At 45.9% G+C, this 15,708-nt stretch overlaps 1 protein-coding gene across 19 annotated transcripts in view; it reads right to left on the bottom strand.

The window, feature by feature from the left end:
- Positions 1–15,708, bottom strand: part of SORBS2 (sorbin and SH3 domain containing 2) — a 293,640-nt gene that overhangs the window by 44,866 nt on the left and 233,066 nt on the right. For all 19 annotated transcript variants that reach the window (XM_063458106.1, XM_063458108.1, XM_063458107.1 and 16 more), the window contains 4 exons: positions 14,459–14,499; positions 10,539–10,653; positions 10,276–10,404; positions 6,057–6,260 (listed from right to left, as the gene is read on the bottom strand). In XM_063458106.1, the coding sequence (XP_063314176.1) occupies positions 6,057–6,260; positions 10,276–10,404; positions 10,539–10,653; positions 14,459–14,499 (489 nt within the window). The remainder of the gene's footprint in view (positions 1–6,056; positions 6,261–10,275; positions 10,405–10,538; positions 10,654–14,458; positions 14,500–15,708) is intronic.

The raw sequence follows: 15,708 nt of genomic DNA, 5'->3' as shown, positions 1-15,708 counted from the left end.
GAGCCCCCCATGTGTGAAGATGGATCATTTTTTTTTGCACTCTTTTTTTTTTTTTTGTGCGTTGGTTATTATGGATTTTTTATTTGGCCTTTTTGGGGGCTGAAAAGAGAAGATTTCAGAAGAAAGAAAACTTCAAATGGTAAGTTTTTTTTTTTTTTTTTACAGGTACTTAGTTAAAGGCCCCCCCCCCTCATTATTTTTAGGGTTAGGGGGGTAGATAGGGGATAGTTATTTTGGGGAGGGGTGACTAGGGGTTTGGGGACCCCTAGTCACCTGGGGGAGGGGGGTTAGTTATTTTTTTAGGGCCCCCACCCGCTGCTCAGGGGTGGGGGCCAGAGGGGAGGACATTAGGTCCCCCCCTTATTAGTATTTAGGGCCTCCACCCACTGCTCAGGGGTGGGGGGCATGGGGGAGGACATTAGGTCCCCCTCCCATTCTAATTTAGGGCCCCCACCCACCGTTCAGAGGTGGGGGCCAGGGGGGAGGACAATAGTTCCCTCCCCTCCCCCCCATCATTTTACTTTAGGGCCCCCACCTGCCGCTCAGGGGTGGGCAAAAAAGGCAATGTTTACATTTGTCAGTTAGGTTGCCCCTAGTGGCTGTCAATGGGACAGCCACAAGAGCAGTGATGGCGAACCTATGGCACGCCGGGCCCTCTCTGTGGGCACGCGGCCACAGGTCCGCCATCACTGCAGAGTAGGCACCTGCTCTGCTTCCGTGTCGGGAGGCAGGGGGAGGGATCTGTGATGCTGATCCCCTGTCCTCCCACGCGATGCTGTGTGGAGCGTTGCCGAGCGTTACCATGGCAACGCTCCACACAGCATCGCGCGGGAGGACAGGGGATCAGGATCACAGATCCCTCCCCTGCCTCCCGAACCGGAAGCACTGCCTGCCACCACCGGACCACCAGGGATGGCTGACACACAGCACCCCTACCCCCCCCAGCACCACCACTATCTCCCCAGCACCGCACCACCCCCCCCCCCCCCCAGAAGTACCCTTACCCCCCCAGCACCACCCCACCCCCCCAGAAGTACCCTTACCCCCCCAGCACCACCCCACCCCCCCAGATGTACCCTTACCCCCCCAGCACCACCCCTATCTCCCCAGCACCACCCCTACCCCCTCAGCAGTACCCCTACCCCCCTCAGCAGTACCCCTACCACCCCCACGCAGTACCCCTACCACCCCCACGCAGTACCCCTACCACCCCCACGCAGTACCCCTACCACCATCAGCAGTTCCCCTACCCCCCACGCAGTACCCCTACCCCTCAGCAGTACCCCTACTTCCCAGCAGTACCCCTACCCCCCACACACAGCACCCCTACCCCCCACACACAGTATCCCTACCCCCCACAGCAGTACCCATACCCCGCCAGCAGTACCCATACCCCCCACACATACAGCACCCCCCCACACACACATACAGCACCCCCCCACACACACAGCACCCCCCCCACACACCCCCCCCCCCACACACACAGCACCCCCCCCCCACACACAGCACCCCCCCCCCACACACAGCACCCCCCCCCCACACACAGCACCCCCCCCCCCACACACACACAGCACCCCCCCACACAGCACCCCCCAATCACACACAGCACCCCCCCCACACACAGCACCCCCCCCCACACACACACAGCACCCCCCCCACACACACACAGCACCCCCCACACACACACACAGCACCCCCCACACACACACAGCACCCCCCCACACACACAGCACCCCCCCACACACACAGCACCCCCCCACACACACAGCACCCCCCCACACACACAGCACCCCCCCACACACACAGCACCCCCCCCCCCACACACCACCCCCCCCCCCCCCACACACCACCCCCCCACACACACACCACCCCCCCCCCACACACACCACCCCCACACACACACACCACCCCCCACACACACAGCACCCCCCCCCACCCACACACAGCACCCCCCCCCCCCCACACAGCACCCCCCCCACACACAGCACCCCCCCCACACACACACAGCACCCCCACACACACACACAGCACCCCCCACACACCACCCCCCCACACACAGCACCCCCCCACACACAGCACCCCCCCACACACAGCACCCCTCACACACTTACACAGCACCCCTCATACACACACACACAGCACCCCTCATACACACACACACAGCACCCCTCATACACACACACACACAGCACCCCTCATACACACACACACACAGCACCCCTCATACACACACACACACAGCACCCCTCATACACACACACACACAGCACCCCTCATACACACACACACACACACAGCACCCCTCATACACACACACACACACAGCACCCCTCATACACACACACACACACACACAGCACCCCTCATACACACACACACACACACACAGCACCCCTCATACACACACACACACACACACAGCACCCCTCATACACACACACACACAGCACCCCTCATACACACACACACAGCACCCCTCACACAGCACCCCTCACACACACACACACACAGCACCCCTCACACACACACACACACAGCACCCCTCACACACACACACACAGCACCCCTCACACACACACACACACAGCACCCCTCACACACACACACACAGCACCCCTCACACACACACACACAGCACCCCTCACACACACACACACAGCACCCCTCACACACACACACACAGCACCCCTCACACACACACACACCGCACCCCTCACACACACACACACAGCACCCCTCACACACACACACAGCACCCCTCACACACAGCACCCCTCACATACACACACAGCACCCCTCACATACACACACAGCACCCCTCACATACACACACAGCACCCCTCACATACACACACAGCACCCCTCACATACACACACAGCACCCCTCACATACACACACAGCACCCCTCACATACAACACCCACACACACGCACCCCCCACACACACACGCACCCCCCCACACACACACGCACCCCCCCACACACACGCAATTGCCGTGTTGGCACTTTAAGGAAAAAAAGTTGGCATGTATTGCGGTTTGGGCACTCAGGCTCAAAAAGGTTCGCCATCAGTGCACTAGAGCATTTGCTAGTGACAACTTTCAATAACTGAAAGCCTTAATATTTGATGTGATTGGATGAGTGAAGCAATTGTGGCACATTTCAAGTAGGGCCCCAATGCTTCTTCAGGAGTAGCATTGAAATGGCCAAAAATCAACTGTCAGAATTATCTGAAGAGTAGGAGTGTTAAGATAGGGACTGTGCTGGATTATAGGGGAGTTTACCATTTATGGCCAAATGTATGTTGAAACCTCAACTAATTATTGCATTCACATGTTTCAGCCACATGTATTGCTAACAGGAGCATAACCTCCAGCACATCACCATGTGATCTGCATAGACAGACACTGGCAGAAAAGCTCAGGGACTTTAAACATGGAAATGTCAACTGGTGCCACCTTTTCCACAAGTCATTTCATGACATTTATGCATACCTAGATCTATCCCTGTCAAATGTGCTTACTGTGCTACAATTGTGAAGTGTAATTATCTAGGAACAACAACATCTCAGGTGTGAAGTGGTAGGCCACACATACTCACAAATCGCTGATCATCTGTTGCATCACTCACTGTAGGTTTCTAAACTGCCTCTGGTAACAATATCAGCAAAAGAACTGTAAAGAGTTTCATAAAATACATACGTTTCCATGGCAGATCAGCTATTAACTCTCTATACATCAATATTAGCAATGCCAATGGGTGGATTATATAAAGCATAGCTTATATGGAATTTTCATATTTGGAGAACTGAAAATAGGTTCACCAGAGTGATGAATCACCTTTCACTATCGGGCAGTCCTATACCTACCAGAATGCATAGTGCCTACTGTAAGGTTTTGTGATGAAAGGTCTGGTGCTCATTTTCAGGGTTTAGGCTAGGTCCCTAAAATCCCGTTAAGGGTCTGCCTAATGCTACAGGATACAAAGACATTTTAGAAAAGTGCTTTCAACTTTGGAGAAGGCATTTTTTTTCCGGTTACAGCTTAACTGTGCCCCTTCGCACAAAGCGAGGTCCATGAAGATATGGTTTGACAAATTTAGTGTAGAGAAACTCGAGTGACCTGCAGACATTCCTTTATTTAAACCCATTAAAAACCTTTGGGATGAACTGGAACACTGATTTTGAGCCAGACCTTCTTATCCAACATCAATGCTTGATCTCACAAATGCTCATCTCAGTGAAGTGATCTGGATCAGCAGGACCATTAGTTTTAAGCCTGAAATGTAAAATAATGTAAATGCTTCCATTGCAAGGTTAAAAAAAAACCTCTAGTGGCTGTACATGAAAGCCCCTAGAGCGGTTTCTCCTTGGAAACGGAATCAGACTCTGTTCTCAATGAAATTCTGCTCATAGAGACCATATGCAGGGAATTGCCACTCGTGCACACTAGGATCCTAGGATTTCCCTATGGGATCTCAATCTTGTTACCAGCACAGCATAAGAGGAAAAGTAAGCAAAACTCCCCCTTTCAACCCCACAGGGAGTGGGCGACCTAAATAGGTATGGGAAAACTATAGCATAGGCTACAGTGCTCCTTTGAGATATTTATAAACTATTGCTTCAAACAATGTATTCCTGACATTATAGTGTTAAACTATGTAGGTTCCTGGCCCTCCTTAGCCAGCCAGGGGTGTGTGAGATCATTGATCTTGATGATCTTGATGATCTCAGCCAATCCAATGCTTTTCCATAGAGGGTATTGCACAAGCGCAGTGCCAATCAGCATCTCCTCATCTCTATTAAGAGTGTTCAGTGCCTCCATGCAGAGAGTGGAGACGCTGAACCCCAGTGCTGCTCACTGGACTAGGAAATACCTCTTGTGACCATCTGAGTGACTGCTACTATACTAGGCGGCAATGTACGCACTGCATTTTCTCTGAAGTGGCAGCATTTACATTGCTAAGCCTGCAGGGACATGCAATAGACACCAGATCCACTACATTAAGCTGTAGTAGTTCCGGTTACTATAGTGTCCCTTAAAAGAGCTAGATCAGACTATGCTTAATACAGATGTATTAATTTTCATTAAGCAAACACTAAGTTTGGTATGCACAACATGTTCAAACTCTTACTGGATACAGAGATGTAAAGCAACAAGGTAACCATTGAAAATTCACTCTTCACATCAGTTACAAATGAGGTATTCTTTAAGCTCATGTACTATTTGAAAGTTAAGATAATTTTTATTTGAAAATGTTTAAATTGGAATTGCTAAGATTTTACAACTCAATATGTAGGGAAAACAAACAATGGAAACATAAATAATATGCTATATCCAGTGGTTCATGTAACCTACTATACTGCAGTATGTTTTTGGCACAATGTGCATTCCATTTTACAGTTCCATAGTATAATTGTCCAGGAATTCTCAAATTAAAAGCCGAGAGAACGTTTGTGGAGATAACGTATTTTCACGCAGGTGCCTACTGTATTTGTGTTCTAACTGTGTCATCAATACAGTAACTGATCACAATATTCACAAGCCAGTAATGTGGACATTTAAAGAGGCACTACATGCACTCATATCACTTCATCTCAATGAAGTGGTCTGGGTGCTATATTCCTCTTGTTTTAACCCTGTATTGTAAACCATTGCTATCCTGCAGGAACAACAATGTATAAATTACAGGGTTTAAATGCCTCTAGTGGATGTCATACTGACAGCCACAAGGGGTTCTACTGCTGAAAAGCAGAGTTAAACTCGGTTATTTCAATCATAGGGTCTCTTAGAGGCCATCTTGTTGGTGCAGTGCGTGCATGCATGCTGCCCATCAATGCTTTCCTATGGGAAAGCACTGGCTTGGCAGAGATAAGCAAGATTAATGATCTCCGCCAAGGAGGTGGGGTGACCATTGAGCGAGCAGCGCAAGCTCAAAGACAAAAATAAACAAATAAAAAGTATTTATTTACCCATGTGTGGGGAGGTAACACTATAGTGCTCCTTTACTTACAAATAAACTGAATGGCTGAGAAAAAAAAGTAGACGTTTCCTTACCGTAGATGTACTCATGTTGTGCAATCTTTCACTTGAATAACTCTGAGGTATTGATCGATCAGGAGAATCCCCCACACTTTTTGATGGGCTCTTCTTGACGATTTCCACATAGGATGTTGGAAAAATGCCCTGTCGGTTAGTCCCAGGTATTTTTCCTTCATACCAGTTTTGATCAACTTTCTTCAGAATCATTACTCTGTCACCCTATTTAAATAATACAAGAGATTACCGGTTTTGACTTTCTTAAGACATGAGGGCACCCACCCCTCCATTATACATGGCTTAGGCCTCTGCTGCAGCTAATACCTCTGCATTCAGCTAATGCACCTGAATGTTCCCATTAAAATTATTAAAAATATCAATTGCCATCTCAACAAATCAAAATCTTATGTAGTTATCTTTCAGACTTTTAGTTTAAGAGTTCTGTGGATGAGAGATTTTATTTCTTCCTCCTACTCATCCAGGAATAGGGGAGCTATTCAGCTCAGCAAACATTCACATTGTAAAAAAAAACTAACCATCAACATAGACCAGGCTGTTGTAATAATAAATAGACAAGTGACATGTTTTTTTTAATTTTATTTTTTAGTGTGTGTATGTGTATTTCCACATAGTTTTTCAAACCAGTATTTATTTATTTTATTACTTGTGGAGAGGGGGTGGTGTGTTCTCTGTAGGTAATGTACCAAAATAAATCCCTGTTTCTACTTTAAAAAATATATATTTCTTGACCAACACACCAGCATTACTAATGAGTTAAATTCCTCGACTCAGAATACAGGAAAGGAAGTAATTAATTAAATAAACACCTTCCCCTTCCCAGAGACTTCAGTCTTTTTTTCCCTCTCGATCCTACAGCAGGATTTTCCTTCTGGGGTACAATACATTTTCTTTTCTTGGATTACCTTCAATGAGTGTCATGGTATTCCCCAGGGTCTAGTAGACCGCCTATATAGCAGGACTAACTTGACCTACAGTTTAGGTATTCATAAGAGGCAGGATAGTCAATTTACAGTTAGTGTGCCATCTCCACTCGCATAATAATAGTCTACATTAAATAATGTTGCAGCTATTTAATTAGCTCGCTACCGTCTTTCTTTGGTATTCCCCATTAGTGATGCTGCTGTGTTGACCAGGAAACATAATACTTACAAGAATTTTCTTTTCCAGGGCCACTTTCACAGCAGCATCTACTTCCTACCCTTTTGAGGAGGCTTTATAATAACACAGAAGTCTCTATTAAGGGGGAAGTATTTAATAAAATTCTGTAATTAGTTAATTACTTCCTGTCAGGCCCGGACTGGCCATCGGGCAAACCGGGCAAATGCCCGGTGGGCCGCGATGGCCATGGGCCGAGGCCGGCAGGAAAGATCAAGAGATCTCTCCTGCCGGCCCATGCAGGGCAGCACCGGCCCCAAGGTGGAGTCCTGTCTCCCATCATGGGCCGGAGGGGAGAACGCCGAGCAGCTTCCTTCTCATCCTCTCGCGAGCTCAGAGATTATCAGAGCGTTGCCATGGTAACCCATGGCAACGCTCTGAAAAAACAGCGCTCGCGAGAGGGAGAGAAACATGGTCTGTACCCTGCGGGGTACAGACTGAATTACCTGCCGCTGGACCACCTGGGATCGGTGGTAAATAGTATTATAATTTTTTTTTTTTAATTACTTTTTTTGTTTAATTCTTAAATTTATAATGTATGGCCATATCATCCACTATATACACCCCCCTCACATACACACACTACACACACACACTGCACCCCCTGCACTAACACACAAACACACTACACTAACACACAAACACACTACACTAACACACAAATACACTGCACCCCCTGCACTAACACACAAACACACTACACAAACTGCACAAACACACTGCACCCCCTGCACTAACAAACACACTGCAGTCCCTGCACTAACACACACACACTACACACACTGCACAAACACACTGCACCCCCTGCACTAACACACAAACACACTACACCCCCTGCACTAACACACAAACACAATACACACACTGCACTAACACACAAACATACTGCACCCCCTGCACTAGCACACACACACTACACACACTGTACCCCCTGCACTCACACAAACATACTGCTCAACTGCACTAACACACTACACACAGCACCCCCTGCACTAACACACTAAACACACTCTATCCCCCTATATACACACTACAGCCCCTGCATTAACACACAGCACACACTCTATAGCCCTATATCCACACTACACCTCCTGCACTTACACACAAACACACTTCACACACTCTCTATACCCCTTATATACACACTATACCCCCGGCACTCACATACACACTCTATACCCCCTAAACATACATTACACTCCCTGCACTTTCATGCGTTATGACCCTTTAAACACACACATTACACCTCCTGCATGCAAACACAGTAATTTATATCCCCTATAAATACATATTCCGCACCGCCTGTACACACTACACCACCTATGCATACATCACTGCACCTATACACATGTGCTGTACAGCTCCTATATGCATACACACACTAGAGCCCCTAGATACACTCACAAACACACAGTACAGCTCTTTACATGCACACACTACATCCACAGGCCCTATATAAATACACACACATACTTTACAACCCAGAAACACAGACTGCAGTCCCTAGCCACATGCAGTACGCCACAAACAGACCCCTTTACACACAATACAACACAAAAAGTCTGTTCTACACACATGCAACCTCCAAACATATACAACACCACAGGGAACATCCCCACACATGCACAACACTTTAACAGCCCTGTTCCTGTTTTGATCTCTGGTATCCCACTATTGTGGACACCAGAGACAAATTGCCAGCAAACACAGCGCATGCTTGCGCCCCAAAAGAAACAACATTGCATTTACTTCCATCTAAAAACACTGGATGCTCTGGAGAAGCGTGACATTAACATACTCATTTGGTGGTGGTGACATGACATGCCCCCTTTCTGACCCTGCCCCTAATAGTGGGCTGCTCTGCCTTTAATTGCCCGGGCTGAATTTTTGTCCCAGTCCGGCCCTGCTTCCTGTCTTGTATGCTGTGCCGAGGAATTTAAACCCATTAGTGATGCTGCCGCAGAAATGGTGTTGAAAAGAAATTTACAATAAGTTTAGGTAAGAATTTTCATGTATAAGATATATTTGAAGCACTTAAACAAAATGGGTTAAATTGTGGGAGAATGAATGCATGGTAAAACTGCTAAAAAGCCCTTGGTCACAAACCCATCACATCTAAAAAGAGCCTTGCTCCTTTAAATGTTATGGGCTTACGGTTGGGTGTTGTTTGGGTAGGAGTTCGCTTTTCAGTGTCTGAATGACCTTCAGATATTGGACTTTAAAGAAACACTATAGTGTCGGGAATACAAACATGAATTATTGACAGTATAGTGTTTAACTATGTAGGATCCCGTCCCCCCCTTCCCCTTAGATTGAATTGAAAAAGTATTTTTACTCAACTTTTTTTCCCCCACTGTGCCAGTCTCGCCACAGGTGACCCGAAACTTGATGTTCTCTGCCAGTCCAGTGCTTTCTCATAGGAAAGCATGGGGAGGATATTTGCACATGTGCAGCAAAATGACACGCTGTGCCAATTAGCATCTCCTCATAGAGATGCACTGAATCAATGCATCTCTATGTGGAACTTCAGCGCCTCCATGTAGAACTTCGAGTCGTTGAATGTAGGTGCAGTATACTGTACAGTACTAACACCGTGAATGCCACTAAAGGGGGAAAAAAAAACGCTGCTCTGAAAAGGCAGCGTTTACAGTGCTCAGCCTCCATTGTCAGGATATAGACACCGGAGCCACTCCATTGAGCTGTATAGGTTCTGATGACTATAGTGTCTCTTTAACTCCTGTAATTTTCAGCCAGACAAGGCACCTTAACCATCGTTAAACCTATACCAGAAGGTATCCTGCTGTCATGACATCATGTAGTGCAACAATGCATCCTGTGCTGTAATGATTTATTATTTTAAACTTAATTTGGTAACATAATATATTTGTTATAATGATTTTTAGTTGATTCTTAAACACTGACATTTTTAAAGTAAATTGTCAAGAACTGTAGGTGTAGTGTATATATAATTATGTTGGTTGTGAGTCAATTCAGTGTAATTTGACAAATTATTAAACTGTCAGAATGACATATGTCTAATTGACTCTGCTGATAAAATTACCTTTTTGAGTGATAACTCCACGTTTGTGTCAGCGGTAAAATTATATTTGGCTACGGCCTCTCCAATCTCTCGGATTTGCGCTGGAGGTGGGGGTCGCACTGGCTGGGCTTTTTCTGTTGGGCTAATTTTCTGAAATAAATGCATTTCGTGCAAATCAAATCATTTATGCTAATTATATCAGCGTTTAAAGTAAAAAAAAAAAAAAAAGAATGACCAAGAACTGTAATATAACATATGCAAAACAGAAAGATAATTCTACCTACTTCCACATATGATATTGGAAAAATTCCTATTCTCCCATGATGCTCCCCTTCATACCAGTTCTTGTCAATTTTTCTGAGTACATACACTGCATCTCCCTTCTTAAAGGACAGCTCCCTGTAAAGAACAAGAGAACTATTACATACCCATACTCCTCTATATTGTAAGCATGCCATCAGTTATCTTTAAAATCAGAAAAGTAAAACTAGGTTGTTGCAGATGTGAGTTATGCCTTTAAAAGGTTACTCTATGTCCAGAAGGCAGGACTGAGGGAGGATTTGGGGCAGCTCAGAGGGGAGGATTGTGGCATCCATTACCAGTACGCTATGCATGCTAATGGCAGATGCCTTTTATGTGCCGAATAGCCATTAGCAGTCCTTAACAAGTTCCGGTCTGCGAGTGATATTACCAGAGGTGGATTTACACCTCTGACACCAGAATTCTTTATCTCTGTATGTGCAGTGTTTCTTTATGAAGTGGTCATGGTGCTTGGAGTAATCATTTAATGATGATTGACAAATGGTAAATAATTTTAAAGGGACACTCCAGGCACCCAGACCACTTCTGCCCATTGGAGTGGTTTGGGTGCCAACTCCCACTACCCTTAACCCTGCAAATGTAATTATTGCAGTTTTCATAAACTGCAATATTTACCTTGCAGGGTTAAGTCCTCCTCTAGTGCTGTCTACGAAAAGTGTGTTATAACAACGCTGGACGTCCTCACGCTATGTGAGGACCTCTAGCGTCACCGAAATCCCCATAGGAAAGCATTGAAAGCATTATTCAATGCTTTCCTATGGGGAGGTCTTGCACATCAGGTCTCCCCCACCACCGGCCACACATGCGCAATAGGTCTCCCCCTGACCCAGCGCAGAGGGACATCGGCGCTGGATACAGGTAAGTCACTGAAGGGGTGTTAACCCCTTTCAGCAACTTGGGATGGGAGGTGGGAGGAAGAGGGGACGTGCAGTGCCAGGAAAACGGTTTGTTTTCCTGGCACTGGAGAATCCCTTTAACATAGGTGATGCTTTCAAGAAAACAGTTTAGAATGTAAAGCTAAAAATTATATTACTGCACAGCATATATCACGTATAGAAAAGCAATGCCGAGCTGAGCAAAATGCTATTGTTAGAATAGGTTTAATAAGGACTCTCCTGGGTGAATTTGTCCCCTTTGGTTTTATGCATTAAAAATTAGCAAAACCGTTACGGTCAGTCTAGGTTGTCACCCAACACACAGGACTGTCACACAAAATTAGACAGATATGTATTACCGGACTTTAGAGTGGCCTGGTTTAATGTACACAGTACAGAGAATAAGCCAAATGGCAGGAATAATAGAGGTACACAGAATTTAAAAAACAAGCCAATGATCAGAAATATAGAAATCAGAACCGTTGAGACAAGCAGGGATCAATAAATCAAGCCATAAAGGAACGTGCTCTCGGATAATGAAAACGGTAACCACAACAAGGCACTGAGCAGATGTAAAGCTCATGTATTTATAAGGTGTTGGGTGTTTCTTTGATAGCCACGGCCCCAAAACAAGAGTTGGCGTTGGCAATGACCCAATTTTGTATAGATGACGTCATGAAGTGGGGCAATATAGCATCTGTCTTCAGAAACGCTGGCAAAGATGTCTGAGGGAGTGAAACTGATGTGGTGCTTACTAAGCAAGGTAGGGTTACCAGGTGAGTGTCGTAGTCAGTGGCGTACATACCGCGGTCGCAGGGGTCGCAGCTGCGACCGGGCCCGACCCACCAGGGGGCCCGGCCGCCCTGCAACCGGGTATGTACGCCAGTGTGACCAGCCTCTTCTCCTTGCTGGCCCTGGTGTCACAGGGCGGGCGGGCGCGCGAGGGTGCACTGTCTGCCCAGCTCCCTCACGCACCGCACTGATGCTGGAGCCGGAATATGACATAATTACGGCTCCGGCATCAGTAAGCAGTGCACGAGGGAGCTGGTCAGAGAGCACTTAGTGGAGAGTGCTCCCTCGCGCGCCCGCAGGACTGGCTGCCGGGCAGCCCCTCTGGACCCCAGGGAATCCAATCAGCACTCCCAAAGGTAAGGGAGGCTGGGGGATTAAATGTAAAATAAAAAGTGTGTGTGAGTGTGTGTGTGTGTGTAAGTGAGTGAGTGAGTGTAAGTGAGTGAGTGAGTGAGTGAGTGTGTGTAAGTGAGTGAGTGTAAGTGAGTGAGTGAGTGAGTGAGAGTGAGTGAGTGAGTGAGTGAGTGTGTGTGTGTTTAAAACCCACGCGCGCGTTCAAACCGCCCATGGGAAAGCTTTACTCAATGCTTTCCTATGGACGTCCAGCGTCTTCTCACTGTGATTTTCACAGTGAGAATCGTGGAATCGCCTCTAGCGGTTGTCAATGAGACAGCCACTAGAGGCTATATTAAAGGGAATCTCCAGTGCCAGGAAAAGAGGGTCCCTCTCCCTCCCACTCCCCGGTTACTGAAGGGGTAAAAACGCCTTCAGTCACTTACCTGGGACAGCGGCGATGTCCCTCGCCGCTGTCTCCGCCTCAGCGACGCTCCTCCCAGTGATTACGTTGGCCGGTGGGGGAGACTGATCTCGCCCACCGGCCGAGGAGACCTAATGCGCATGCGCAGCAATGCGTGAGGACGTCCAGCGACGCTCTAGCACAGGTTTCCTGTGCTAGAACCCAGGAAGTTCCCTCTAGTGGCTGTCTAATAGACAGCTACTAGGGGAGGAGTTAACCCTGCAATGTAATTATTGCAGTTTATAAAAAACTGCAATAATTACAGTTGCAGGGTTAGGAGTAGTGGGAGTTGGCACCCAGACCACTCCAATGAGCAGAAGTGGTCTGGGTGCCTAGAGTGTCCCTTTAACCCCCAGTGAAACATAGCATCTGAAACTGCTATGTTTTCAGCTGCAGGGTTAAAACTAGAGGGACCTCAATGAGCTGATGTGATCTGGGTGTCTGTAGTGGTCCTTTAAGTGTATTTCTGCATGCACTGACGTACATACCACGGTCGCAGGGGGGGCCCACGGCTCAATTTTCGCACCGGGGCCCCCTGGGTCGTGTGTACGCCACTGGGCGTAGCGCAAGAGAATGTATCCCTAGTTACCTCTGAATTTCTATTTCTCCTGCAAACCTTTTCCAGGGTCTAATTTTACAGCCAATTCAGCCTGTTCCATTTTTTTTAATAGAAGAACTTACCATTCCCCATATTACACAGCTCTATTACTGTGCTAGTTCCCACCCCATGTGTGTTCAATTAAGGGCCAATACGTGCATTTCTGTCAAATGGATTTTGCATTTTAGCTGAAAGCATCAAGTTGAATTATTAGAGTAGAACTAACTTAAGATGTTTAGAAGCCTTAGATTACTCTACATTTTTATCATAGTGACGGCTACTAAAGGGATAGCTACCCTTGTTATAAATAAACACAATAATCTGCTGAAGGCTTTATTTAATTTATTTGGCTAGGTTTCACAAATGATTTTATATTTTTGGATAAACTTTTAAAATTATTTAATATTACTTTTTGTAATATTCAGATTTTTTAAACAATTATATATTTTTATATATGATATATTTTTGTATGTTGACAAACAGCTTTTTAATAATTTATTTAAAAATATTAAATCATTTGGAAATCTTTTCCAACAATATTAAATCGAGGCCTAAGTTAGCTAAACATGCTTTAACGTGTGTTTAAAGGTAAACAGGCTTACATAACAAGTCACTGATTTAATTTTAATTGCTATTCTTTAAATCAGTTAACATTGTGTATTGAAAACAGAGTGTTTATAAAATCATGTTGTGCTGGAGACTGTTGTTACTAAATGCCACATTCTGTTTTATACTCAGGGACCTTGAAAATAAATGAATTTAACGTACAACCACATCAACATTAGACATTTATTGTTAAAAATAATGATAAAAAGCACTTACTTTGCAGATTGAGCCTTGAAATCATACACTGCTCTGGCTACCTGGGCATGAAAAAAAAATACACAAAGCAGACTGTTACGCAGTGAGAGGATATATGGATGGTGAAAATATGGGCAAATACATTATGGCAGATAGTGAAATGTGATAACATATGATCAGTATGCAGAACAGATTTATTTGAGCTTTAGGTAGACCCCGCATTGAGGAGTAACTTGCTCCTTACACTTAAAGAAACCGTATACTCACCCAGGCCACTTCATCTCCTTACTGGAGGGGTAACTTGGGGGTGAGGGGGTGGGTTATTTTACAATTAGTTCCACCCACCATCAATAGGCCCCCCACCTCTTATCTCTTAGGGTCCCTACCTGCCACTAATGGGTGGGGGCAGGGGAGAACCCCCCATTATCATTTAGGGTCACCACCTGCCGCTAATGGGTGGGGAATGGGGGACCCCCATTATCAATTAGGGCACCCACATACTGCTAATAGGTGAGGGCTGAAGGGGAACTCGAGCCCCACTTGTTAATTATTTTAACAGTTGCCCCACTGTGTGGGGGGCTTTTTTTACAACAGTGGCTGCTTACGGTTTGCCATTTTATAGACATACCTCTACTTGTGTCACTGCGAGTATGGGCAGGAGGGAGATTTTAACCTCCCTACTTTACGAATAGAAAGCATTGTTTATGGAGTATTAGTAAAATTGGCTGAAAGACCTGTTTTGGTCTTTCAGGTTTTTAGCAGATACTAACTCCCTAATTCTTGTGGGAGACACGCATCGGAATTTCATGAATGAAATTCCAAACAGAAACAAATGCTTGAATTTTGTTTGAGCAGAAATGGACAAACTGTACACATTCTGTTCGGATGAAATTCTACCTTTTCGCTGGCGCCCAAGTCTACATGACAGGATGTTGGGGAATGGTGAAAGGAAACCACCCGAGAATATGAAGAGGGTGTTGTATTGTGGGAAAACTTTCTTTGACACAGGAAATGTGTCAAGGAAAGTCAAGCGTAGGAAAAATGCATAAGACACAAAGTAGGGACCAATGTTTTAAAGAGAACTAGATTAGATATAAAGAAAAGAACGCATTCTGAGAGAGAAAGAGAAGAGGAAGCGATTGTAAAAGGTAAGTTTGGTGTGACAGTGCCACTTTAAGTAAAGGTAGTTCTAGTACAAAAGGAAACGGAGAACTGCAAGTTGTGGATACAATGTAACAAGCAGCTCTGGAACAGCTTTCATAACAGTGTCT

This window comes from Pelobates fuscus, chromosome 6 (assembly GCF_036172605.1).
Source record: "Pelobates fuscus isolate aPelFus1 chromosome 6, aPelFus1.pri, whole genome shotgun sequence".
Lineage (NCBI taxonomy): Eukaryota > Metazoa > Chordata > Amphibia > Anura > Pelobatidae > Pelobates > Pelobates fuscus.
Note: the sequence above shows the minus strand (reverse complement) of the source record. Positions and strands in the feature narration are given on the sequence as shown.